This window comes from Panthera onca, chromosome B1 (assembly GCF_046562875.1).
Source record: "Panthera onca isolate mPanOnc1 chromosome B1, mPanOnc1 haplotype 2, whole genome shotgun sequence".
In the NCBI taxonomy this organism is placed as follows: Eukaryota; Metazoa; Chordata; class Mammalia; order Carnivora; family Felidae; genus Panthera; species Panthera onca.
In genome coordinates, this window is record NC_138342.1 from 198,704,592 (window position 1) to 198,729,762 (window position 25,171).

A 25,171-nucleotide genomic window follows, 5' to 3' on the forward strand; every position below is an offset into this window, starting at 1 on the left:
GGTTAGATCATTCAGATGGACAAAAACCACTTACTTAAAAGGTATCAGGACACGGAGCTGTATTTCAATAGCAAAGACCTCTCAACCAGGACTATATAGTTGGTACGGGACCAAGATCAAAATCTCCAAGTTGGCGATAGTTTTCATACACTATCTATGTTTTCCTTTCCCCAGCCAATTTCAAGATTACTTTCCTTTTGGTCGAAAAAATAATGATGATAATCTTGGTGAGATCAAAGATAGCGAGGGAACCATTTTAATGTGTAATCAATCTGCCATAGTTACCTTGCAAACAGACTTCTTTTTCCTGTCAAATATAATCGTTCCAAATGTTGAAAGAGTAATCAAAAACTTCAGGACACATTTTACATTAAAAAACATATATATATCTATGTATGTTAAAAGAGTTTACTCTGGTTGCCTGAACTTCAATGTGTTGCCAATTTTTAAAGGTTGTGTTTTGAGTGCAATCTCTTTTAGCAAATCAAACCAATACTAAGCAACAATCTATGCAACTATAATGACGGTGACAGCCTTGAAACGTTAATTGAATTTGGATAATTCATTTGAATTCCGAGGGAAGAGAAACCGGTCAAAGACCTGCATTTTGAGTGCTTAGACCAACAATTCAAGAAGGGGGCAAAAATGAATGGCCGTACCTCCTTTCAAACTGTAACGGGGACTTTTGGGGGGTGGGCACCTGGACCCACAAGTCAGAAGCGCTGCATAATCATCTTCTGACATGAAAGCAATGTCAAACATTCCTGCAAAACATGAGTGTGTGAAGCCACCCGTGTGAAATGAGGAAGAACCATGTCCCCTGGGAGGTTCAAGTATCTCGGAACTGTTTTGATAGGAATGGCTAAGTGCCGATGACAGAGACGGAAACAGTTGCCCGAGGAGTGGAGAGGGACACTGCCGACGGGAGCAGAGACCTCATTCGTCCCATGTTTTTCCTTCAACTAAGGCTTCTTTCTACCAGAATGGAATTGCACTGGGCAGACTTCTATATTTCACAGGCAATAAAAATAAGCGATACTAAACAGAAAGAAAGTTGTTCCAGGGCAATAAGCTAGAAAAGCAGCAGTAGGCAGGGCAAGTGAGGCGTGGCCTCTGGACGGCCAGTTCTAGCCCACGTGTGGGGTGCCTGGGGCCCATGGGAAGAGTGGACGCAGGAGCAGGGACAGCGGCAGTGAGCAGCAGACCTTAACTACAGTGGTTGTGGTTTCCCTATTGCTCCTGGGACTAAACACGTTCTTTGTAGTTAAAGAGGACTCAGCTGCCACGGCACCCGTTTCTCTTAAAATCTTAATTTATCTTCACCGCTTCAAGTGTGAGAGCACAAACCTCTTCACGAATCAACACAAAAATGTCTACTCCTTGGTATTTCTGTTTCTGTTCCACTGTCTTCCCACTGACTTCAATTAGATACTGGGTCCGCAGCATGTAGGCTTTTACTTTATTTAGCTGTATGTACTGTATAGAGACACTATACACATACAGACAATATAAATAAGATCTATACACACCCACACAGCTCATGCATAAGTGAATCTGTAATTTGCTTCAATGGAAGATTAATCACAGCCACACACCCACCATACCCAGATACTTTGTAGTCCGGAAAAGCTGAAAAATAGTGACTTAAAAAGACATCTTGTATTCTATTGTTTTCAACCTTAGAAAAAAGTTATGGCAATAAAGTTATTTATTTTTTTTTACTTTTAAAAATTGGGATCTTTTATTTTAGTTCCTGAGTCTAATTTTAAATGGGAACTAGACTCTAAAATGTCAAATTATAAACAAGCTTCTCATGTCTCTTGATGGCTGTAACCACATGTGACTCAGTAGTTCTAACACGGGGTGGGGGGCACTCAAGGACCTATTCTTTTCCCCTAGTTGTATGATTTAGAGCGACAAGGGGCAGAATCATTTTTATTTAAGTTCTTAAGTACTCAAATCAATAAGAAGATTAAGACCTTTATTTATACTAGTTTATAAATTATGAGTTTGCAGTATGGACTTCAACCAAACTCCAGCTTGAATCTATCTTTAATAAGCCCAAACTTCCCGGAATAAGTCTCTCTAAATATTATCTTTGCTGGGTGTTAAGAGTAACTAAGACAACTCCTCTCGATGACTTATATGGCTTTAACTTTAACCTCAAAAATTCCAAAACTCCCATGGTGATGAGAGAGAGAGAAAGAGTGTCTCTGTGTATGAGAGAGTGTGTGTGAACAAGAGAGAGAGAGAGAAGGGGTGGGGGGGAAGGAAAGGAGAAATAATAAACTTCTACGAGTCCTCATAAATTATCTATTTAAATCATAAAAGTTACAATTTTAAAAAGGCGAGGGAAGGGAAGAAGAATAAATTAAGAAAGGACATGGTCACTAAAAAGCCTGAGCCAGTTATCATTCGCTAGTTAAGGAAGGGTTGACAAGGGTTTCGATCTTCAGATTTTCTTAAGTCTATACTAGAGATATTTCTTGGGCCGCCAAGCAATAGCACATGATTCCATTTTTTATGGCGCTCTCATCTATTGTGATTCATGTGGAGAAGCAAAGGCTTCAATGACAAGATTTTACAGATGGTCAGAGCTGTGTAGTCATTGTCAGCTTTCAGGCTACTCCATCTGCTAGAGACCAGGGGAGAACCAGGGAGCAACCAGTGACCCTCAAGATAATCAGCATGGAGGGAGGTGGGAAGGGCACAGGAGTAGGGACAGAGTCAACGGCAAGCAAGCAACAGAGGCAGAAAATATAAAATTCTAACACTAATCCTAGAACTCATAATACCGGTCAAGACAGAACAGGACCACCTGGGTGGTTGAGTCGGTTAAGCATCAGACTCTTGATTTTGGCTCAGGTAGTGACCTCACAGTTATGAGGTCGAGTCCCACACTGGGCTCTGTGCAGGGTGTGGAGTCTGCTTGGGACTCTCGCTCTCCCCTTCTCTCTGCCTCACCCCCACTCTCTCTCAAAAAAAAGTTTAATAAGTTAAAACAAAAAAAAAAAAAATAAGTTGTACCAACAAAGAAGCTCTTGAACTCTAAGGGAAAAGCTCCACCCCTCCCATTCTGCTTTCTCACTCTTACATGCAGAAGCAGAGAGTTACTTTGTGGTTAACATTTTAGGAGAAAGGCTGTTTGATGACAGACTTTACGAATGGTTTCTGCTCAGAGAATTACGAGTTTTAAAGAAAGGTGTTTATGAGCATTTTTATCCTCATCTTTCCATTTAATTAAAAAAATTCTGAGTTATAACTAGGAGAAAAAGAAATAAAAATAGGGGTTTCTGCTATCATGAATTTGTAGTTTGGGTCAATGAATAGACCTGTAGCTCTGTCGTTGGCCCACCATGAAACACAAAAAGGAAAGAAAATTACATTTTAAGCACCTGAAGTTATGCGTGCACAAAAGGACTGTAAAAGCATAGCTTCGTTAATCCTTCAAACCCTCCTCTGACCAATCAGAAACGCTATTTTATATCGGAGTTTACCGGGTGCCCCCAAAGCTAAGCAACATCCCTAGAGTCAAGGGAAAATCGGAGAGCAGGTGTCCACGTGCTTTTTCCAATACGCCTGGGTGTCCTGCGTTTATATTTCATTATATAATTTTACTGCCGAAGATACAGGTATCTGTGCCTAGGCAGTGAATCAGCTTCTTCACCCTTTTGTGCTGAAGCTAATATTATACTGAGCTGGCGTGCCCCCACGCCGGGCCGTGTGAGTAGATAAAGGAAGTAGTTGTAGGATTGAGAGTTTGCCTGGTATACGAAATGATGAACTTGGGAAGACTGCACGCACGTTGGGAAAAGCGTAATAGGTCTAATGGGAGACGAACAAGGTTAACAGGGAAGTGGGGGGGGGGTAGGGCGGCAGAATGTGGAGGTGAGGGGTGATTCTGTTACGGGGGGTGGTGGGGAATCCAAAGGAGAGCCTTTCCTCATACTCTGTGTAAGGCTGACTTCTAAAGTCTCTTTTTCAAGAAACCACACGTCTAGAATGGGGGAGAAACAGTGATGCTTCTTACCAAATTTTCATTTCCTGCCTAACACGGATAGAGCTGCAGCCTGGAGAGACCCTGCTGGACAGCACCGCTGTCTGCCCGCCTCTGAGCTGGGGCCACACTGCCTCCCTTGCCGGCCGCAGTGTAGACTGATGCAGGTAACCAAAAACGACGAGCGGCCTGTCTCCCACACATGATGTCACTAAGCTGCCAGATTTTAAGTCAACACACTACCACCTGTGTTGTTCCGCTAGGGATAAAAAACAAACGAACAAACAAAAAACAGCAAGATCACAGCAAGGCACAGGTCTTGCAACAGATTTTTTAAAAGAAAGGGAAAATACTTAGGAATAAGATTTCTGATGATTTGGCTGATGACTGTCTTTGTCACCCATGTGCTTTTCTAGCTTGAGAATTACATCCAGGACAACATGAAGAAAGAAATGGTAGAGATACAACAGAACGCAGTACAGAACCAGACGGCCGTGATGATAGAAATAGGCACAAACTTACTGAATCAAACAGCAGAGCAAACACGGAAGTTAACGGATGTTGAAGCACAAGTAAGTAATGAAACAGAAAACCCGTAATGGTCTGGGCTAGTAACTGCTAGCGAGAAATTGCACCGTGTGGCTACTTAGCTGGATACTGGGCGAGGGAAGAAAGCTCGAGTGCAGCAGGAAAAAAGAGGAGTTGATAAGAAATTAACAATTTGTGGCTGGACAAGAATTTAAAATATGTTTTCATTTTTAATACTGAGGTTAAATTACATTTTTTTTCTACGAAGGGCATTCAAATCATTTCACATGATGCACACTTGACACTCTATGAGAAATGCTCCTCTGCCTTGCTGGCATCTTCTGGACTCTAGATAAGCCCTCAGCTATGCCTTGCTGGCATCCTCTGGACTCTACATAAGTCCTCAGATTTTCATTTAAGAAATGAAAAGCACTGGGGCACCTGGGTGGCTCAGTCAGTTGAGCATCCGACTCTTGACTTTGGTTTGGGTCATGATCTCATGGTTGAGGGATGGAGCCCCATGCTGGGCTCTGTGCTGACAGTGTGGAGCCTGCTTGGGATTCTCTCTCTCCCTCTCCCTCTCTGTCCCGTCCCCTCCCCCCCAACACACAAACTCTCAATCTCTCAAAATAAATAAACCTAAAAAAATGAGTACAAGAAACTTTGTTCTTTTATTTTTTAACATTTAGTTTACCTTGACAGAGAGAGAGAGAGAGAGAGAGGCAGGCAGAGAGAGAAGGAGAGAGAGAACCTAAAGCAGGCTCCACACTATCAAAGTGGAGCCAGACATGGGGCTCAAACTCACGCACCCAACCGTGAGATCATGACCTGAACCGAAATCAAGAGTGCGACACTTAACTGACTGAGCCACCCAGGTGCCCCAAGTGACTTTGTTCTTAAATCTAACTTTCAAGATAAAATCAAATCTCAAAGAACTATGGAAGCAGTTTGTGGTATGAGTTTCTAAAATCTGTGGTATGAGGTTATAGACAGAAGCAAGCAGCAGTTCTGGCACAGGGGGCTCGGCCATCAGCAGGAAGTCTTGAGTTCTCTAATGGGTCTGGTTTCACCATCACCTGGGGAGTGAATCCGCACATGGGACTCGGCTCTTGTGGGCCTTGGCAGTTCGAACTATCAAGTGAGGGCTGGGTCCAATGACTGGCTTCTAAGTTCCCTTTTAGCTTTCAGGTTTTATGAGCTGCTGATTAATCGCAGCAGGAGAGAAAAACATGAACATAAGAAAAGAACAAGAGCAAAACAGTGAACATGAGAACATTAAAACACAATTCATCCAGAGTCCGGCCAAATGACATACAACCTGTGACTGAGTAAGGATAGTCCAGGTGGGAGGAGCGCCTGGGGGGCTCTGTCTGTTGAGCATCCGACTTTGGCTCAGGTCATGAATTCGCGGTTTGTGGGTTCGAGCCCCAGGTCAGGCTCTGTGCTGACAGCTCAGAGCCTGGAGCCTGTGTCAGATTCTGTGTCTCCCTCTCTTTCCGCTCCTCCCCGGCTTGTGCTCTGCTCTGTCTCTCAAAAATGAATAAATTAAAAAAAAAAAAATTAAAAAGCAAAAAAAGAATAGTCCAGGTGGGAAAAAAGTGCTGTTGGCAGAATTTGCTGAGATGCTCCTAGTTCAAGTCTCAACATTGGTACATCTGCTTTCTGGTCTCTTTATAAGCTTAAGAAGTTAGTACCTTCCTACTCTCAGTTTTAAGTAATGCTCAAAAAAAAAAAAAAGTAGATTTAATAGCAAATACTTTCTATGATGTATTATTATTTCCATATGCTACTTCAGCTGAAAGAAATGCCAGACATGAGCCAGAAGGGGACACGAGGTAAGAGAAACTACAAGCCTCCCAACTGTAATAAGATCATATCTAGAAGAGTACAGGTATTCTTTCCTTGTCTCCATAAGAAGTGTTGGATAAAGCAGGGTAAACAGTAGGAAGCAGTAGGAGAATAAAACACTTTTATCTGAGGCTAGACTAAGAAGTTACTTCTTTACCAAATCTTTCCACAATGTTACAACAGTGTAGGAAAAATAGAACTGTATCACATGATGAATTCACAAGGTATGAAAACTGTAATCCCAAGAGGTGATACAAGTGAAAAATGAAAAGGTAAAAATTTTAATGTAAGTGTGTCAACATATCTGTAGTTAATTATTAAAATAAATTAGTAATGCCTAAGTCACACCGCTCACCATTTGATAGCAAAGCTAGCGGGAAATCAAGCTCATTCAAAAAATGTCTGTTGAGTAAACATTTCTCATATTTTCTGATAATGGTAATAAAGTGTAAAACATAGAGCAACGATTTATTTATTTCTTTTTCTTTTTTTTAACGTTTTTATTTATTTTTGACAGAGAAAGACAGAGTATGAGTGGGGGAGGGGCAGAGAGAGAGGGAGACACAGAATCCGAAGCAGGCTCCAGGCTCTGAGCTGTCGGCACAGAGCCCAACACGGGGCTCAAACTCATGAACTGTGAGATTATGACCTGAGCCGAAGTCGGATGCTTAAATGACTGAGCCACCCAGGTGCCTCAAAAAAGCAATGATTTAAACCTTTGCTACATCCTGTGTAAGTCAGTTTTTCTAGCTTTTATTAAGCTTTGGTTGGATCACATGATTTTTAAAACATCAATTGTGAAACTAGGTATCACATGATCTATGGTAACGGGAAAATCAGAAGATGACTATAAAGAAATCAGCCTATAATGTCCAACTAAACACATTAAAATGTCTGAACCTAGAAAAGGGACCAATTTATGCACCAAATCTATTTAAGGCATTTGTTGAGCAATTACTGTGTGAAACGGGTTTAAATCCAAACCTAAAATTTTCTGACTAGAAGATTCTTCTAGCCTGTCAGACTCAGAGGCTATTGAACTGGACAATGAGGGACAGGTAGAGATCGGAGGTCTTACAGACCAGAGACAACCACCTGACCTGGATAGACAGTCACCTGCTCTGGAGGCCTTTGGAAAAGTGATGGAAAAACATCGCAGTTGATCCTTGGTCGGTCAGGACCTATATGCCCTCCTCCCTATCTCTGGCCCATTGTGCTCATTTCCTAGCCCTTAGTAATTAAATAAAAGACCCAAGTTTCCAGTTCCTTTTAGAAATAACTGACATAGAATATTTGGGCCCAAAGAAGATGTAGGCCAAATCTATATTCCAGGTGTTAATATTAAAACCCAACCTTTCTGCTAGCTAATGCCATCATTCATTCAACAAGAATGAGCTCATGGTATGAACTCATCCAGCTTTGACCAAGGACAGGACTGTCCCTAAAGCTGCTCAGTGGGGCCAGGCCAGGCCTTTTATGAATGACACAGACCCTGAACAAACAATGGTTCTCTCAAGGACCCTTATTCCTGGGCAACAATTCTGCCTTACACTTACACGTGATGTCACATCCTGAATAACCACAACCCAGAGGATGTGAGTAACAGACTCCTCCTGCTAGAAGGTAGCCGAACGCCAAAGAAGTCATCCTTAAAGTTGCTGGAACACGACAGGAACAGTGACAGTGCATATGACAGGGCCCAGAGAGCAAAACTGAACTTCATAGTGATGCATTACTGTTTCCCAACTGGCTGACATGACTTTTAAAATTAAAAAAAGAAAGGAGAGAAGTGGAAAAGAAAAAAAAATGAAAGGCTAACCAAGTGAATACAAAGTAGGAAATGCTGAGCTAAAAATGAGCTATATTTGGCGCGCCTGGGTGGCTCAGTCGGTTGAGCATCCGACTTTGGCTCAGGTCACGGTCTTGCGGTCCATGGGTTTGAGCCCTGCATCGGGCTCTGTACTGACAGCTCAGAGCCTGGAGCCTGCTTTGGATTCTGTGTCTCCCCCTCTCTCTGCCCCTCCCCTGCTAACACTGTGTCTCTCTCAGAAATAAACATTAAAAATTTTAAAAATATTAAAAAAAGAAAAGAAAATAAAAATAAAAATGAGCTACATTTTTATAGAATGGAAGCATGTGACTTCTAACCATGTCGTCTACTGACAAGTAAGAGAACCGCATTTCGTTTTGAGCAGAGGCAAAACCTTTTTCATTTATCAACAACTTCTGATGTACTAAATATGACCATTGTATACTCCTACTTGGCTCACTGTGTGAAAAGAAATGCTAAAACATGACAACAGGAACAGCATTATATTATTTGACACAAATACTACTGTCCAGAACTATTAAACACTTTCTAAAAAAAGACACGGTTGAAAAAAAAAAAAAAACAGAAAAAAAAAAAAAAAAAAAAAAAAAAAAAACAACCACAGTCTGAGGCAATCCAGGACTTCAAGGTTTTTCTGAACATGAAGAATATGCCAAAATAAGATACTTGGGTAAATAAAAAACGCTTTAGTTATGTTTTCCTATAATTTAGCTGACTTAATTAAAAGGAAGTTATATGTAACTTTAAAAATGACAAATAGGAATTTTATTTTGTTACATTTAGGTATTAAATCAGACAACAAGACTTGAACTTCAGCTTCTGGAACATTCCCTTTCCACCAGCAAATTGGAAAAACAGATTTTGGACCAGACCAGTGAAATAAACAAATTGCAAGATAAGAACAGGTAATAAAAACACACAAAAAAATTTATAAACCAGAACTGCATACCTTGTAGATCTGAAAGCCTATTTCACATGACTATCATTTCTAAGAATGGCTTCCAAAATGCCAGATTTCTTAATGCATAGGGTTGGGACTGGACACCTCGTGAGGGAAAGGCAGGGAGAGGGTTTGGGAAAAAGTGGAAGTGTGCCTTCTAATCCAGTCTTCAATGTTTTTCATTCTCTGGGCCCTTAAAGATTCTCCTCCAGTGATTCTCCAAGCTCTGCCTCAATACCGCCCAAGTTAATCTGTGACAAAATGCTGCCAGTGTCTTGGAATAAAAGTAACACTGGCCCAGGCTTTTTACCTTTGCCTCTGGGAACGTCATCACTTCCAATGCAAAATGACCCACAGGTGGAAAACTACACTTACACTGTAAACAAGGCACATTTCCTGGTGCAAAAGTTACTCTTAAAACATATGATAAAGTAAAAATGGAAGTCATTAATAAATATTATGTTAATATTTAAATAAGATCTAGAAAAATCCCAAGAAAGCCAATACAAAAACAAACTTTGGGTGATCAGTGGGGATTGTTTTCAAAGGCTTATTGCAGACGGGAGTACACGAAGATAATTTTGTCTACCAACTTGTTTCTAACCAGGATGTGCATATGACATGGAGAATGGTCAGACAACAATATACTGTATTTCAGAACTAAGTAATTTCAAGTAAATAATTTTTTCTTACACAAAAATGATGATAAACTTATTGTCTTATGATCATTCTTTCCTGTTAATCAAGAACTCAGCTGAAATAATTCTTTCTCTTCTTTGGGTAACAAGTTTAGCCCACTATTGATTTAGAATTTTGAAATGCAAATAGATTTTTTTTTATTCTTTTGCAAATATAGTTTTTTAATTCAAATATTTTTCTTTAGTGTTTCAGTGTTTTTTCTTCTGCAAAGTAAAAAAATAAAAGTTTGAGACCAAACGTTGAGATACAACAATCTCTTAAAATGGTCTTATTTAATAATGTTCTCTTTTATTTAATGAAGTTGCAGTGACAGGAAGATACAGGAGCTGAGTGATTACTTTTGTTGCTTGCCAAAACAATATGGGCTGGGAGATACCTAGGTTTTGATTAGTTTATTGAATGCACCCTGGTATTGCACACTGTCCCCTCCTTATGTTTCTAATTTAGTATGCTAAAACACGAAAATTATCAGTTAAGCATGTCAGTTATGTTTCCCGAGTATCATCTTTGTAAATATTTGCCAAATCGTACTGCCTTTTGCCTTGAGGAGTATAAATCTTCTTCCTGAGTTCAGACACACTGCTTCATGTTTTCACTTACTACAAGTAAACTTCGTTACGCACAGTCAGCTGGAATTGCTTTGAAATACAATCAACAACTTTCCCTACATCCTTTGCTCATCATGATTTGGGGAAATGTCTCTGTATGTCAAAGCTTCACAACGTATAAAATAGTGATCCCAACCATCCTGAGGCTCGCTGTACCTTCTGATTATTCTTGCCTATGTGATCCTCCAACTTTTTTATTTTTTTACTTAAATCTTTCATGTTTTCCTCCAGTTGAATCTACATGGACCAGCAGTACACTTTTCCAATACTGGGAGTTTAGTTTTATATGACATTAAGTTTAAACATCACATTTCCTCCGTAAAACCGCCGTGTCAAACATACCCGACACGCTAAGACTGTGTATCACTTACAAGAGCAGTGCACCACAGCCTGGGCTGCAAATCTCTCACTCACGCAGGAGTTGTACACAGATTGTTTCCGAATGGCCTCCCACAGTATAGATCGTGAAAGGGATAGCTTTTTTATCAGCAGACTTGTCATAAACACCATACGTAACAACTCTGTACCTGCAGGAAGAATAATCTTTGCAGGGGCTGCAGAAATCACAGCCTCTTTTGACACAAATATGAAATGACGATAATAAGGCTTCTGTTGATGATGGTAAATAAATAAAAATAAGGAAACTGTGCAGATGATTTTTCATCTTTCGGTGAGTTTGGCATGCTGTGTTTTCTGGTGCCTTGCATTTTGACTTGCCTAGGATTTCGCTCGCAAGAACATCGTTACAAATATATGTGAATGTTCTGCACATGTGCCAAACCATTTCTTTAAATTACTTTCAATGTGTCTCCAAAAGTGCAACTGTTTTCTTCATGGAATAGTTTCAGATGAAGTCAGAGTACTGATCAGGGTCGATGATATTCTGAAAATTGCCACTATACCATTTTTAGGTTCACCAGCTGAAGGTGAAAATTACTATGTGTTTTTCACCTAATCATTCCTTTTTTTTTTTTTTTCTTTTAAAAATAAATGATTCATTTAGGCCCTAGTTGTACCAGCTCGATTAAATTGTGATTATCGTTATGGTAATTATTGTTATTGAAAAGTGCTGCCATGGATGCTGCCCCCTTCTAAAGAGAGCCAATAAAAACCCATAAAAGAAACAGGATTCAGCCTTGGTATTTCTGCCCACACAGGGTATTTCCTCACACTCCTCACCTGCCTGTGAGTTATGTTAATAGGAAGATAAGCTGTACTTAAGTCCAATTTTTATGGTGATGATCACATTGATTTCCCTGTATCAGAAAACCAAACACCACACTACAGAGTGTTACCCACCGTATGGATTCCCCATACCGCCCCATCTCCTTCCTTCCACCACTTAGCACTCTGGGCCTCGGTATCTGTTGCAGCGTGGAGAGTTGTTGCTATGAACTTGCACTCGATTCTCATCTATTTTATCCTATGTAATTAATTCGCTCTCATTTAAAAAGTGCTGATTGTGACTCATTAAATGGATCTCACAGGCCAGTAACAGGTCCCAATCTGCATTTTGCAAAGTGTTGCTGGAGGATATGATCTGACACTCCTTATAGCTTTAAATGCCATGATCTGTGCTTCCGTGCCTACATGGTCCTGCTCTCAGAGCCAGTGTGGTCTGGGGTGACCTGCTAAACTCTTCAATACAGGCTAATTTTTAAAAAAATTAAAAAAAAATAATTTTTCATTACAGGCTAATTTAAAAAAAATATGCATCTAGGAGTGTTCACACTCTCATTCACACTCTGGAGCATAGGACTATCCCATCTTTCTCTTATGCCTCGTCACAAAGTATTAAAGACAACAGAATACAGCTGGATAAGAAATTTCAAGCAATGTCATTTTGAAGGCAGTGTAGATTAGTAATTTAAAAATGCCTCACTTATTTTATGTTAATTGTCTAGGTCAAGCATCACAGGAGTGCTTTGAAAGCATACTGCCTATAATGATAGTACTAGAAATGATTTCAGGCAGAAAACAGAAAAACTTTATGTATTTATTATTTTTTTATATTTATTTAATTTTAGAGACAGAGAGCACGAGTGGGGGAAGGGCAGAGTGAGAGTGAGAGAGAGAGAGAGAGAGAGAGAGAGAGAGGATCCCAAGCAGGCTCTGAGCTGTCAGCACAAAGCCTGACACGGGGCTCCATCCCACGAGCCATGAGATCATGACTGAGCTGAAATCAAGGGTTAGATGCTTCACCGACTGAGCCACCTGGGTACACCTTGTGCGTTTATTTTTAGGTTAACTTCTGCTTAGAGTAAGTCATCTTAGTTTTTAAATTAACAAAATGATACACAATTAAAAGAATAAGCTGATAGCAGGAAAAATAATGAGATGTAATAGTTTTAAAAGAGGAGAAAACTGATGAAATATAAATAAAGTGCAAATCAGGGTATTACAGTAGCTGCTTACTTTCTGACTTGGAATAGTGAACAACACTTACTGTCGTATACCAATTTACAAGGACTTGGCTGGGATAAATTTAAGACTTACAACTGAATTTCTAATAATAATTATTTATACTGATCGTTACTGCTTATAGGTACGACCTTTAGTGGGTAGTCAGTTTCTTGGCTGAGTAATGTTGCTCACAGAGTTAAAGATTCAGAAAATGTTACTGCCCTCAAAAAGGCATCGTAGACTTACAGATTATTTGAACTAGGAAGGACCTCAGAGATCTTTATCTAATCTACTGCTTTCATTTTACATAGAAATTTATATCAACAGGTGGATGTTCATTTAGATAGACATTCACCTGAGATGCAGACAGGGAACAGCCTGACGCAGGTGACACAGGTGGTCACATGCAGAAGTGAGGTTCTCAGCCTGGGCTTTCCACTCGCCCCCATGTGCTCCCAACACCAAGGCTGCCTTCTCATTGTCCACAATTCCCTTCAGCAAAACCATGGTCTTCAAATGCACTCCATGTGATAACTTCTAATTACGGACCTTACATTTTGGTTAGGGTATTTTATCCTCATATCTATGTCCCATCTGCTTATCTAGAGTTCTCGGCAAGTTTGAGAGCTTCTTCAGGGCTGCAGCAACTCCTTTAACATCTTAACAGAGGGCCTTGGAGAAGCAGGAATTCAATAAATATTAAAGATTGTTTAAGAATTACAAAACTGAGAGGCACCTCAGTTGTTCAATCAGTTAAGCATCCGACTTTGGCTTAGGTCGTGATCTCATGGTTCATGAGCTTGAGCCTCACGTTGGGCTCTGTGATGACAGCCCAGAGCCTGGAGCCTGCTTCGGATTCTCTGTCTCCCTCTCTCTCTCTGCCCCTCCCTCACTTCTGCTGTTTCTGTCTCTTGAAAGTAAATAAGCATTACAAAAAAAAAAAAAAAAAAAAAAAGTACAAAACTGAGTTGATGTATATAAAGCAATCAGAAAACCTTTCACTAAACTAACAATTATTTCCCTCTACAAGTTTCCTGGAAAAGAAAGTACTAGACATGGAAGACAAGCATATTGTTCAACTACAGTCGATAAAAGAAGAGAAAGATCAGCTCCAAGTATTAGTATCCAAGCAAAATTCCATCATTGAAGAACTAGAAAAACAATTAGTGACCGCCACGGTGAATAGCTCAGTTCTCCAAAAGCAGCAACATGATCTGATGGAGACAGTTCATAATTTATTGACTATGATATCATCAAACTGTAAGTCAAATTTACCTATCATCTTTTCTTCTGTTTTAATTGCATTGGTTAAGTGAAATTCAAAATCCTTAAAAATTCTCATCTGTCAGAAAAGGACTATTTCTCTTACATGTTTCCTATAAAAGCTTTACAGGGTCTTAATACAGAACCAATTAAAAAAGAAGGAGGAAGTAATTCCACTTCTGGGTATTTACCCAAAGAATATGAAACCACTAATCCGAAAAGATACATGCACCCCTCTGTTTATTCCAGCATTATCTACAATAGGCAAATTATGGGGAAAATATATGTATGTAATGGAATATTATTCAGCCATGAAAAAAGAATGAAATCTTGCCATTTGCAACAACATGGGTAGAACTAGAGGGCATTATGCTAAGGAAGTAAGTCAGTCAGAGAAAGACAAATACCATATGATCTCACTCATACATGGAATTTAAGAAACAAAACAAATGAACAAAGGGAAAAAAAAGAGAGAGAGAGACAGAACCAAAATACAGACTCTTAACTATAAGAACAAACTACTGTTACCAGAAGGGAGGTGAGTGAGGGGATGGTGGAAGCAGGCGATGGAAATCAAAGAACACGCTTATCATGATGAGCACTGAGTCAGGCAGGCTGTTCCCTGAATTGTGGAATCACTATGATGCACACCTGAAACTATTATAACACTGTATGTTAACTGTACTGGATTAAAATTTTTAAAAATGCTGTTCAGGAAGGAAAAATAAAATAGAATAAAAATAAGGAAGAAGAGGAGAGAGGGAATACATATTTATACTAATTAATTATTATGAGGCAAAACACCCCAAACACGATTCCTGGGCTCAAAGAGCCTACTCTGAGTTATAGTTCCATCATTATCTGGTGCTATGAGGCTGGATAAATTACTAATCCACAGTGGACTTTATTTATTATGTGGAAAAAGCGAGTCTAAACCCAGAGGACTGTTGTGAAGATTGAGCTAATGCTTGCATTGACTGGCATAAAATTGGCACTCAAGATATGTCAGTTCCCTTCTCTCAGTCCATCCTTAGTTACGTTTTGCCTACTTTATTACTGTTTTAACCTTCCAATCTCTCTTGGATATTAGAGGAGAAAAGGGAGGCAGCTTCAGTCATTAATCCGAAATGTGATACATAATCTGTGCGGTATTTTCATTTTAAGTCTTTTTCGTAAACATATCGGGTCTAGTTCTTACTGTGGCTTATTTATTTCCTAATGTCCTTTAAACTTGTGTTCTCTTGGCACGGATGCATTTTACATCCTGTGAAGATATTCTTCAGTTTCATAAGAAATGTGTTCTCTCATCATCCTCGAGCCATGCAGTTATCCCAATCTTAATAGAAACACTTAAACGAGGTTTCTGCTTACACAAGGAAACAAACAGAAACAGCGCTATCTTGATGCTAAATGGCAGGATTGACACTGGAAGGCCAGTTCGCAGTAGGCGCCTTCCAGCTAGAGTTTCAGTCTGTTATAACTGGGAAAACTCAGAGTTTCAGCTTCATAGAAAAGGAAAAGACAATCATCTGATATCTGGTGGGAGCAAGATAACTTGAGGTGTTAGCTCTGATGAGCCAAAGTAGAGAAAACCATGCAGCTCAAATCCTGGCAGAGATCAGGAGCACAAGAGAGACAGAGTAGCAGAAATGGCTTTCCTTTCCCCACGTGTCTCTAGCTGATGTGACGGCAGAGACTGTCTACCTGTAATGCCCACCCGTACATCTAGTCCAGACACCTGTGCTTTGGTAGGTCTCTAGAATTACTATAAATACCTGCAAGAATGATCGAACACACACACACACACACACACACACACACACACACACACACACACACCTTTTTTCTAATGGCAGAAAGCGTTGGGAAATCTAAATGTTGAGAGCAGAGTAAAAATCTGAGGGACTTTTGTAATACTAGGACTTTTTGTTTTAGAGTTAAGAATTTCAAAAACATAGATACATTAATGGTAGTCTTGAACACAAACTACTGTGGGTCAGGGTCTAAAAATCCAAAGAATACTTAATGTCTTTACCCAACAGTCTAAAGAAATATATCAAGACGTGGCCTCTGTATGGGATATGCCACGCAGCCACTGGAGAGGTACCACTGTTTTTAGGTACGTTCATTTTTTACTCTTTTGCAGTAACTTTATGTGATTCTAGTCAAGATGGAAGGTTTTTTTTTTAAAGTAACTGTTTATTACATTTAAGTGCAAAATAGTTGCATTACATGTAGTTGATTAATAAAAAAAGAAGTATGGCTTACTGGAGTAATTTTGTTTGGAAAGGAGAAGAGCTGGTGTGTCCCTTTTGCTTATTATAAGAATTCAAACGTAATAAAACTTACCACTGAGTGCATCTCAAAATAATAAACTTTTATCTTTTCATGAACTCCCTTTAAATGCTTTCCTATTTTTTTTTTTTTTTTTTAAAGCAGCGAAGAACTCCTTCAGTGCTAAGGAAGAAGCAGTCGTTTTCAGAGACTGTGCAGAAGCATTCAAGTCAGGGAGGACGGCGAACGGCATCTATACGCTGGTGTTCCCAAACTCCACAGAGGAGATAAAGGTATGGTGACAGTGTCCTGTTTTCAACTACCTGGCCGGAAACAGGCTTCCTGGAGGCCGAGGAAGTACATAACACAGTTCACACGCCCAGACCCTTCCCCGCTTCACGCACAGCCAAGCCACAAACGCAGAGCGTCTACCTCACAACAGGTACTTGCCGAGGGCTCCAAGTGCAGTCACTGTGCACAGATGCTGACCGTACACATCAGTGATGCAAACATTTCTATCTCATAATGTAGGAGACAGACCTCTCTCTCCTATTCTCGTCGCGTTTAACTTAATCATTGCACCGTGAGTTGTTTTCCTTAAAGCGTCAGACTGGTTTCACTCATTTTAAAGAAAATGTCTTCTAAATACTAGAGTTTACATAAGCAAATAGTTTGTCTTTCACTGGCTATTTCAAGTAGCAATGGTATTCCATCAAAGAAAGAAAAAAAAGGCTCGCGTAGGTCACAACTAAAACCACCACAAGAGCTTTGCTTTGACACAACCACGGTACCTTGGTTTGCAGAAGGGATTTATAGACATCTCACACTCCAGCATAGAGCATATAGGAAGACCTATATTTGGTAGTAGAGGCTTAAATAAAATGAATAGTCATTGCTGCTTTGTCAAAGACATCCTGAAGTGAAACTGCCTTATTTTCTTCCCAACTGTGAGTGTGTGACTCAAGAATATAGTGACACAAATACAGTGTGGGCTATTCCCTCGATTCATCCCAGGGTGCTAGCAGATCCCACCCCGCCCCCCACCCCAAATGATTCTGTGCCATCAGTACAAACACCGTTACGCTGTCAGAGGCCGAAAACATCTTAGTGTCATTACAGAAACGGTTCCAGCCTGGCGGACTCACTGTAAGGGTCTCAGGGACACCCAGGAGTCTGTAGTCCACACCACGTGGATTGCTATCCACGTGGGTGGGCTATCCTTACCCCATCTAATGTAGGCTGGAAGACTTAAAACATACCACCAAAGAGAGAGGCTCAGTTTCTTCTCAAGTATTTGGACTTTATTTCAAGGCATAAGCTCAATTACTTTGTAGAAAGTGAACCAACAGCCAGAACCTTTCAGCAGGAGAAGTTAGGATATAGTTGGATTCAATTATTCTTAGTCCTTCTGGATTACTCAGGGAGCATGATTCCTGAAGTTGCTTTGGAAGACACCTAGCTTCAGGTAAGGAAAAAAAAAAATCACATTCCCAAGGAACATTTCAATGTGGCTTCTCCCAGAGGTTTGATAAGTTAAAACAATATTACATGAGATTCGGTGTGAAGTCTTTTATAATGATTAGACAGCTGTATATATTAAATGATTATAAATATGCTTGCATCTAATTCGAACGGCTAGATGTGGAACCAATGTAAACACTTCTTTTTTTTTTTTTTTTTTACAATCTTTTAATGTTTATTTTTGAGAGAGAGGCAGGGGGACAGACCACGAGCGGGGAAGGGGCAGAGAGAGAGAGAGACAGAATCTGAAGCAGGCTCCAGGCTCTAAGCTGTCAGCACAGAGCCTGACACGGAGCTCAAAATCACCATCTGTGAGATTATGACCTGAGCAAAGTTGGTCGCCCAACCGACTGAGCAACCCAGGCGCCCTTATGAACGAACCAATGTAAACACTTCTAGAGAAGGCCATCGATACTGTATCACAATGGAAATTTTAGAGGCTCCTGGAAGTGTTACCTCTTTGAACTCAGTATTATCCTCAGTATTTAAAATGCAAATGAAAAACAATTTCAAAATTTAAGCATTAAGGGTTTAAAGAGAGAACTTGAAGCAGTAATATATACTTTGATTATGAATTTAAAAGATAAATATTGTGCTATTCAAGATAATACTTTCCAAAGAAAATCTTTCCAATTCATTCGTGCTGCTTTAAATCAACCTTGGAAATCAGTTAATGTCCCCAGTGCCCTAGAAGCAGCGCATTAGCGAGGAGAAAAACAAAACATAAATGGTCTGTTGCAGATGAGAAAGTAACGAACAGATTCTGTGCTATGGCTCTCAATCCCCTTTGCAATGTGGTTTTCATAAGTTTTTGGGAACTACTGTCTGTCACCAGATGTTGGTCTCTTCTTGGCCTAGAGCAAATGGGGACAGGAGTGGCAATGGGAGGGGGAACGAGGATATCAGTGCAAGGCGGACGCTTTGCAAATCCAGAGGGCAATCGCCCACTACACAGCCCCAACCTACTGCTCTGAAAAGGTTTTCCTGACTCAGCACCATGTTCCGGCCCCAGGGCGCTCAATCAACCCCACGTCCTAACTGGAGGGTTCTATGGCAAGATGAAGATATATAGTACTGTGGGGTGGGGGGCGGGAGTATGTGACATGAGCCTCAGGTCATGGTTGGAAACATTAGGATTTATACTTCTTTTAAACATTTGCAGTAAAAACAACTCATTTACACAGCAGGGAACAATAATCTTACAAAACCTCAATTTTCACATCTGTAAAATAAATGCTCCGGATTAAGTTACTTGTAGATTCCCTTTCAGACTTAAGCCTCCGTAATTCACAACCTGATCCAGGGAGAGAGGGTCTGAGAGACTGGAGTTTAAATTCTGGCTCTGCCAATTTGCGCCTCTGAACAAGTCGTTTACCCTGGGTGAGGTCTCAGTTTCCCAATCTGTAACATCATGAAGTAACCCCAGTCTTCTAGAGCTGTTCCGAGATGAGGATGGAGATCCGACACTTAGGACAGGGCTTGGTACTTAACCATCAGTTCGATAAATAGGAACTGTTTACCATTCGGACTGCCCCCAAAGATGCTGAGATAATTTCTCTGCATGACAGGGTAGTCATTTTTGCCCTGTTTCTTCTAGTTCAGGAAAAGAACGTTCAGCAGATCTCTGGGCTGACCTTTTCCAAAAGGGCCCAAGTATTTCAACTTTATTTTTGAAAAATCCATTAGGTTTCTGCAAACAATAAAAACTGCACCAGAGGGATTTGAATATGCTCTTGCTGGTCAGAGACCTAATAACTGCCTTCCCTAAATTTCACAGGGTACCTGTCCCCTAGTGCTTATCTGTGGGTTTGCGGCTTTATCAGTCATTCACCATGGCCTCAGAGCCGAAGCATGGCATTTAAATCAAGCATTATTTGTTGAAAGGCTTTGAAGCAAGATGTCAGGTCCCTGAACCATGTAGTCGTGTGCTAACCAAAAGTATTAACCGCCCTCAGGTTTGTTGTAGCTGGAGTGGTAAGGTCTTGGGCATTGTCCGAAGACTTCTGCTTTCCTGATCCTGAGATAATCTACCTCGTCCTTTTCACTCCGTGCTCTCTGGCTATGTGGACAACTCTCTTTGAACGTCATCTTCCCCTGAAAGTTTCACAACTCAGTTCACCATGACACTTCAGCTCTGTTGTTTTTTCTTTTTAAGTGGGACAAGAAAACATTGAGGAAATGTTCTCATCATCTCATCACTGTCCGTGGTGGAGTTAGAGATTAGTACGGCCCCACCCATTTCCACACGGGCAGTGACTCTCAGCCAATCTGGACTCTGATTTTCATACAAAACTGAACTTCTCTGATTTTAAGTATCATTGACTTCATAATGGTGATTTTGACAGCAAAGAATCAAACATTCTTGGAGTAAGGATAGGCTTGCCCCAATCCATATCCGGTCTTTCCACCCACTGGCATGCTATTTAGGATACAGAGGAAGTGACTTCTCTGTACACATATGACTCCTCAAACCAATATTAAGCTAGTTTACTATACTAATTTTTTTAGAAGACACTGAGAGAACTAAGCAGTATGGACCACTGGGTGGACTACGGGCAAACAAGAGGCAGCATTATTCATGAACTGAGATCAGCTTGGAGCTGTGTTGAGGGACTTCTGGTCTCTTAACAAAAGGGTCAAGTTACTCTGTTTTGGGCTGCATGGTATGGTAGAAAAAGCAGTACAGAATGAAGAATCTGAGAGACCTTATTCAAGTCCTATATCTTGCACTTCCGGTCAAGTTAATCTCACTTTATCCATTGTTTTCTCCTTTCAAAAGGGCAGCATTACAGCATCACAGCAAAGTTGCTTCAGGGTTGCTGATAACCTATGCCAAGTACCAAGTGTGGTACTTGGAACAGAGTGGTACTGAGCAATGATCACAAGATAATTAACAATAATAATACACCAATACAGGGAGACAATAAGGGGTTACCTTAAGCAGGTCAGTTTTATCTATCTGGTTAATTAAAAATGGGAAAATCATTTTATTCTTAATAAATGTAGTTTTCTTTACTGGAGCATATGTTTCCAAACATAGGATCATCAGGGAAAGCTATATGGGCCAACGGGCCCTTGTAGACACAGAGAGAAGTCTGCTGGAGAACAGGGAGCTGGTTCCCCAGGTCAGCTGTCTATATCGTTAGCAATGAGGCGTCAGGCAAGCTGCTTAAAATGAGGGGTCTACGCGTGTTCTTGGTTCTCCTTCATCCCCCATTCTTTACAATTTTAACTCACAAATGCAGAATAGTTTACATTTAGACCTACTCTGCCAAAATTATCTCTACCATTTCCCCAAAACACAAAGGAAAACAACAGGGGAAGACTATTTCTCATTGGCTTTGAACATTAACTTTCATATTTACTACCTTGTATGCTGTAGGAAAATTTATCATAACCTTCTGGGAAAATTTTTCGTTCTACTATAATCTCATTATTTAAAACTATTTATGTAATCTTATTTTCAGGGGTTTTCAATTTCATAATAAAACTCCAGCTGAGTGGAAACTGAGCATGCATGGTCCTAGCCCAAGAAGGAATTCTGTGTTCTGAGCAAAGTTTAAACCCACCAAGCCAGTTTAAAAGCAAAAATAAAAATAGCTAGGAAGTGAAATACCACGGGCAGTGAGCAAAGTACAAAGAGGCTTGAAGTCCTGATCTGTGGGTCAGAGCTCCCAACGGATTCTCAGGTCCCATACACCAGGCTGGGTGCACAGAGCCTCAGATCTCTCATACTGAGGGGGGAACAGACTATTATCCCATGTGGAAGAAGCCTTCTAGCCCCACAACGTAATATAACAGGGGTCTCAGAAAGCCTACAGTGCAAAAACACCCCTTCTACACAACTCTCTGCAAAGCTGATAGGGACTGGCAACTACCATAAAACTTCCTGGGGTTGCAAACACCAGTTAGTAGATTTCTATAGTTTGGAGATGAGGTTTGGGGCCAAAATGCCAAGATGTCCCATTCACAATAAATCTCTAAGAAACAGCGATCTTTGGGTCAGCTGTTGGGGGTGGGTCTTTAGCCTAGAACAGAGGAAAGTCATACTGTCATCAGCACTGAAATCTTGTTCTACTACTGTTTACCTGCCATCAACATTTTCAATTCCTGGTTTTTAACATACAATAAAGCCTTGGATTGCAAGTAACTTGTTCTGGGAGTGATCCACAAGAGGAGCAAGCATTTCTAGTAAATTTTAACTTGATAAGGGAGCAGTGTCTTGCAATACGAGTAGTACGTGAGGGGTGCCTGGGTGGCTCGGTTGGTTAAGCTTCCAACTTCGACTCAATTCATGATCTCATGGTTCGGAAGTCTGAGCCCTGTGTGGGCCTCTGTACTGAGAGCTGGAGCCTGGAGCCCACTTCAGATTCTGTGTCTCCCTGTCTTTCTACTTCCCCCACCCCCCACAACCACCCCGTGCCATTTGTGCTCTGTCTCTCTCTGTCAAAAATGAACATTTAAAAAATGCAAACAAACAAACAAAAAAGTATGTGACACCAAACATCACATGATCACAACTGAGCCAATGGTTCTTGAAATTCGCTTTGATATACAAGTGCTGTGCATTACAAGCATGTTTCTGGAACAAATTATGCTCGTAAGCCAAGGTTTTACTGTATTTAAAACCAGGGCGCCTGGGTGGCTCAGTCGGTTGAGTGTCCGACTGCAGCTCAAGTCATGAGCTCACGGTGTGTGGGTTCGAGCTCTTCGTCAGGCTCTGTGCTGACACCACTTCGGATCCTCGGTCTCCCTCTCTCTCTGCCCCTTCCCCATTTGTGCGCTCTCTCTCTTTCTCTCTTAAAACTAAATAAACATTTAATGTATTCAGAATGATCTGCTTCTTGGAAGGCCACAAAGATTGACCCCATGGCACAAGTCACATGATAGGTATCTCCATCTGTCCTGTTTCCGTGAGTTCCAATGAAGACCTGACTCACTGATGTTTCCCACACAATGACTGTGCACTTCCCATTGGCAGGCATACTGCGACATGGAGACAGCTGGAGGTGGGTGGACCATCATTCAGCGGCGGGAAGATGGCAGTGTTGACTTCCAGAGGACTTGGAACGAATATAAAGTGGTATGAATACTCTTCAACCCGTCTGAACACAATTTTCTTTGTGAAAACTGATTTTCAAGATCTGCAGAACCTTCACCACAAATCCAAAACTAACCGATGACCGTTGACAATTTTTGTTATCAAAGGGTTCCCTTTAGCTGATGCTTCAGTCTCCCCAGTAACGAATGATCCTGTCAGTGTAGTATAAACTAGAGATCAAAACAAAGGCATGCAAGTGAGAGGCTTATTTTTAATGGCAGGCTCGGTGTTTTTCGGTAACCCAACTGTTTTACAAAACTGCACGTCCATAACCTGAGCGGTTTATGCTCATGTGTCTCCTGGTGATTCCCCAAGTAGTTCTAATTACTCTAATACTAATTTCCTTCCAGTAGCAGCTTGGTTTCTTAAAGCAGACCTTTTAAAAATCTACTTTCTTATCTGGAAGACCGCCAAATTTTCAGAATACAGGAAAGAATTTCTGCTGAGTATCTGACAGTCACCCCAGGTTACACTGATAGGCTACTGATTTCAAATACATGAATTAAAAATAAATGAGGTGACTGAATTTTACAACTTGGATTGCAGGGATTTGGGAACCCTTCCGGTGAACACTGGCTGGGAAATGAGTTTGTTTTCCAAGTGACCAATCAACAGCCCTACGTGCTTAAAATACACCTTAAAGACTGGGAAGGGAATGAAGCGTACTCACTGTATGAACGTTTCTCTCTCTCAAGTGAAGAATTCAATTACAGGTGAGTTATATGTAACTGAAAGACATTAATGGATTTGCTGTGCGACTATCCCAGGAAGGGAGAGCCCGACTGCATTAAGCAAGATCTGAAGTACTCAGAGGATACCTTAATGGAAAAACCTCTCATTTCTTAGAGTTCTATGCTGTCTTTCCGTAATATCTCTAGTTTTAAAATTCCAACTTAGGTTTTAACAATATGAGGGACGCTTCACGAGGACAGCCTTTTGTTTTGTTGTATTTGCTGTGTATCCTCAAGAAGTAGATGAACCCTGCCTGGCAGCTGACAGGCATTGTTCAAGAAATATTTGTAGACTATGTGGATGTTGCGTCTGTATCATAAAATGCCATGCCAAGATCATGACACATGTACACCTAGAACTATGTTGTTTTCTTCTGAAAAGGTTTTAACAGTTCAATCTATCTTTCTGCAGCTTGAACGCCCTCGATTGTAACGTTCCATCCCCAAGTCAGGATGAGTTACCAAGTTTAAAAAGTGGCAGAATGAGGTGGGAGGCTTAGTCATGCAAACTCCTTTATTCTCTGCTAGAGAAACAACAGTTGATTCACAGCACTCCCTTAGTATTTGCCTTGCCCCACGCATTTGGCGGCACTAATCTAGAATGTTCCAAGAAAAGCACGGGCATCCTTGACTCAGAATGTAGTTTCTGGCTCTCAAACGCCGTGAGAGTGGAAGCAGAGGACAGCGAAGGCACCGAGACCAGTGCCTGGAGAGCTGCTATTAGGGCAGGTACCAGGAAGGCGCGTATGCCGTCAGGGAAGGGGGTACCTAGAAACGCACGTGCAAGGCCAGACAGAGAATAGGGAGGTCGCGTGCCAGGTGGCACCGCGGGAATTGGCCTCAGGAGGCACAGCAGAACTGTCCAGTCACCGACACAGCCCTGAAGGGCTCTGAAAGGCGTAAGCACACGTCACGAAAATACGTACACTGAGGTCAGAAATAAAGTTCGATGGGAACGCCACAGAAAACAGTGGTCTACAGTCCCAACTGAATCTCACTGACACCCAACTCAGACCCTCTGCCCAATAGAAAATCCGAGATCTGAACAGCTTGGAAAATAAACACTATTTCAAAGTCCTGGAGCTGGCTTCCCAGGGGAGGGTCACAGTGAACAGCAGAGAAATAAAAATAGGCTGAGCAGCTTGCCTGAACAACTACCTGAGGACCACATAATGTCCAGTATGTGCTGCTTTATAAGCATGGGTCAAAATTCTGAAGCTTTATAAGCAGGGGTCAAAATTCTGAAAACTCTGAACGCAGCTAACGTACGGCTAGCACTGACATGACTTTTAGAAAGTCAGTGAAACAGGGCCCAGCAAGTCTCCTTAGAGACAGATCAGGGCTCTCCTGGAGGAGCAATGACTCAGATGGATGAAAAGATAGGTGTTTGGGCCTCACTGCAGCTCTAAGGCGACTCCAAAGAGATC

The 25,171-nt window shown here is 41.0% G+C and overlaps 2 protein-coding genes across 5 annotated transcripts in view; one reads left to right on the forward strand and one right to left on the reverse strand.

Moving 5' to 3' along the window:
* MCPH1 (microcephalin 1) overlaps positions 1-25,171 on the reverse strand; it is a 270,845-nt gene that overhangs the window by 106,538 nt on the left and 139,136 nt on the right. The gene's annotated exons all lie outside the window — the stretch shown is intronic.
* The window catches only part of ANGPT2 (angiopoietin 2), a 58,360-nt gene that overhangs the window by 25,720 nt on the left and 7,469 nt on the right, over positions 1-25,171 (forward strand). Inside the window, exons 2-7 of one of the 2 annotated variants that reach the window (XM_060652810.3) lie at positions 4,414-4,569; positions 8,988-9,109; positions 13,885-14,114; positions 16,554-16,684; positions 22,894-22,995; positions 23,560-23,726. In XM_060652810.3, coding sequence (XP_060508793.1) covers positions 4,414-4,569; positions 8,988-9,109; positions 13,885-14,114; positions 16,554-16,684; positions 22,894-22,995; positions 23,560-23,726 — 908 coding nt within the window. The remainder of the gene's footprint in view (positions 1-4,413; positions 4,570-8,987; positions 9,110-13,884; positions 14,115-16,553; positions 16,685-22,893; positions 22,996-23,559; positions 23,727-25,171) is intronic. The other variant, XM_060652811.3, reaches the window with a different exon arrangement.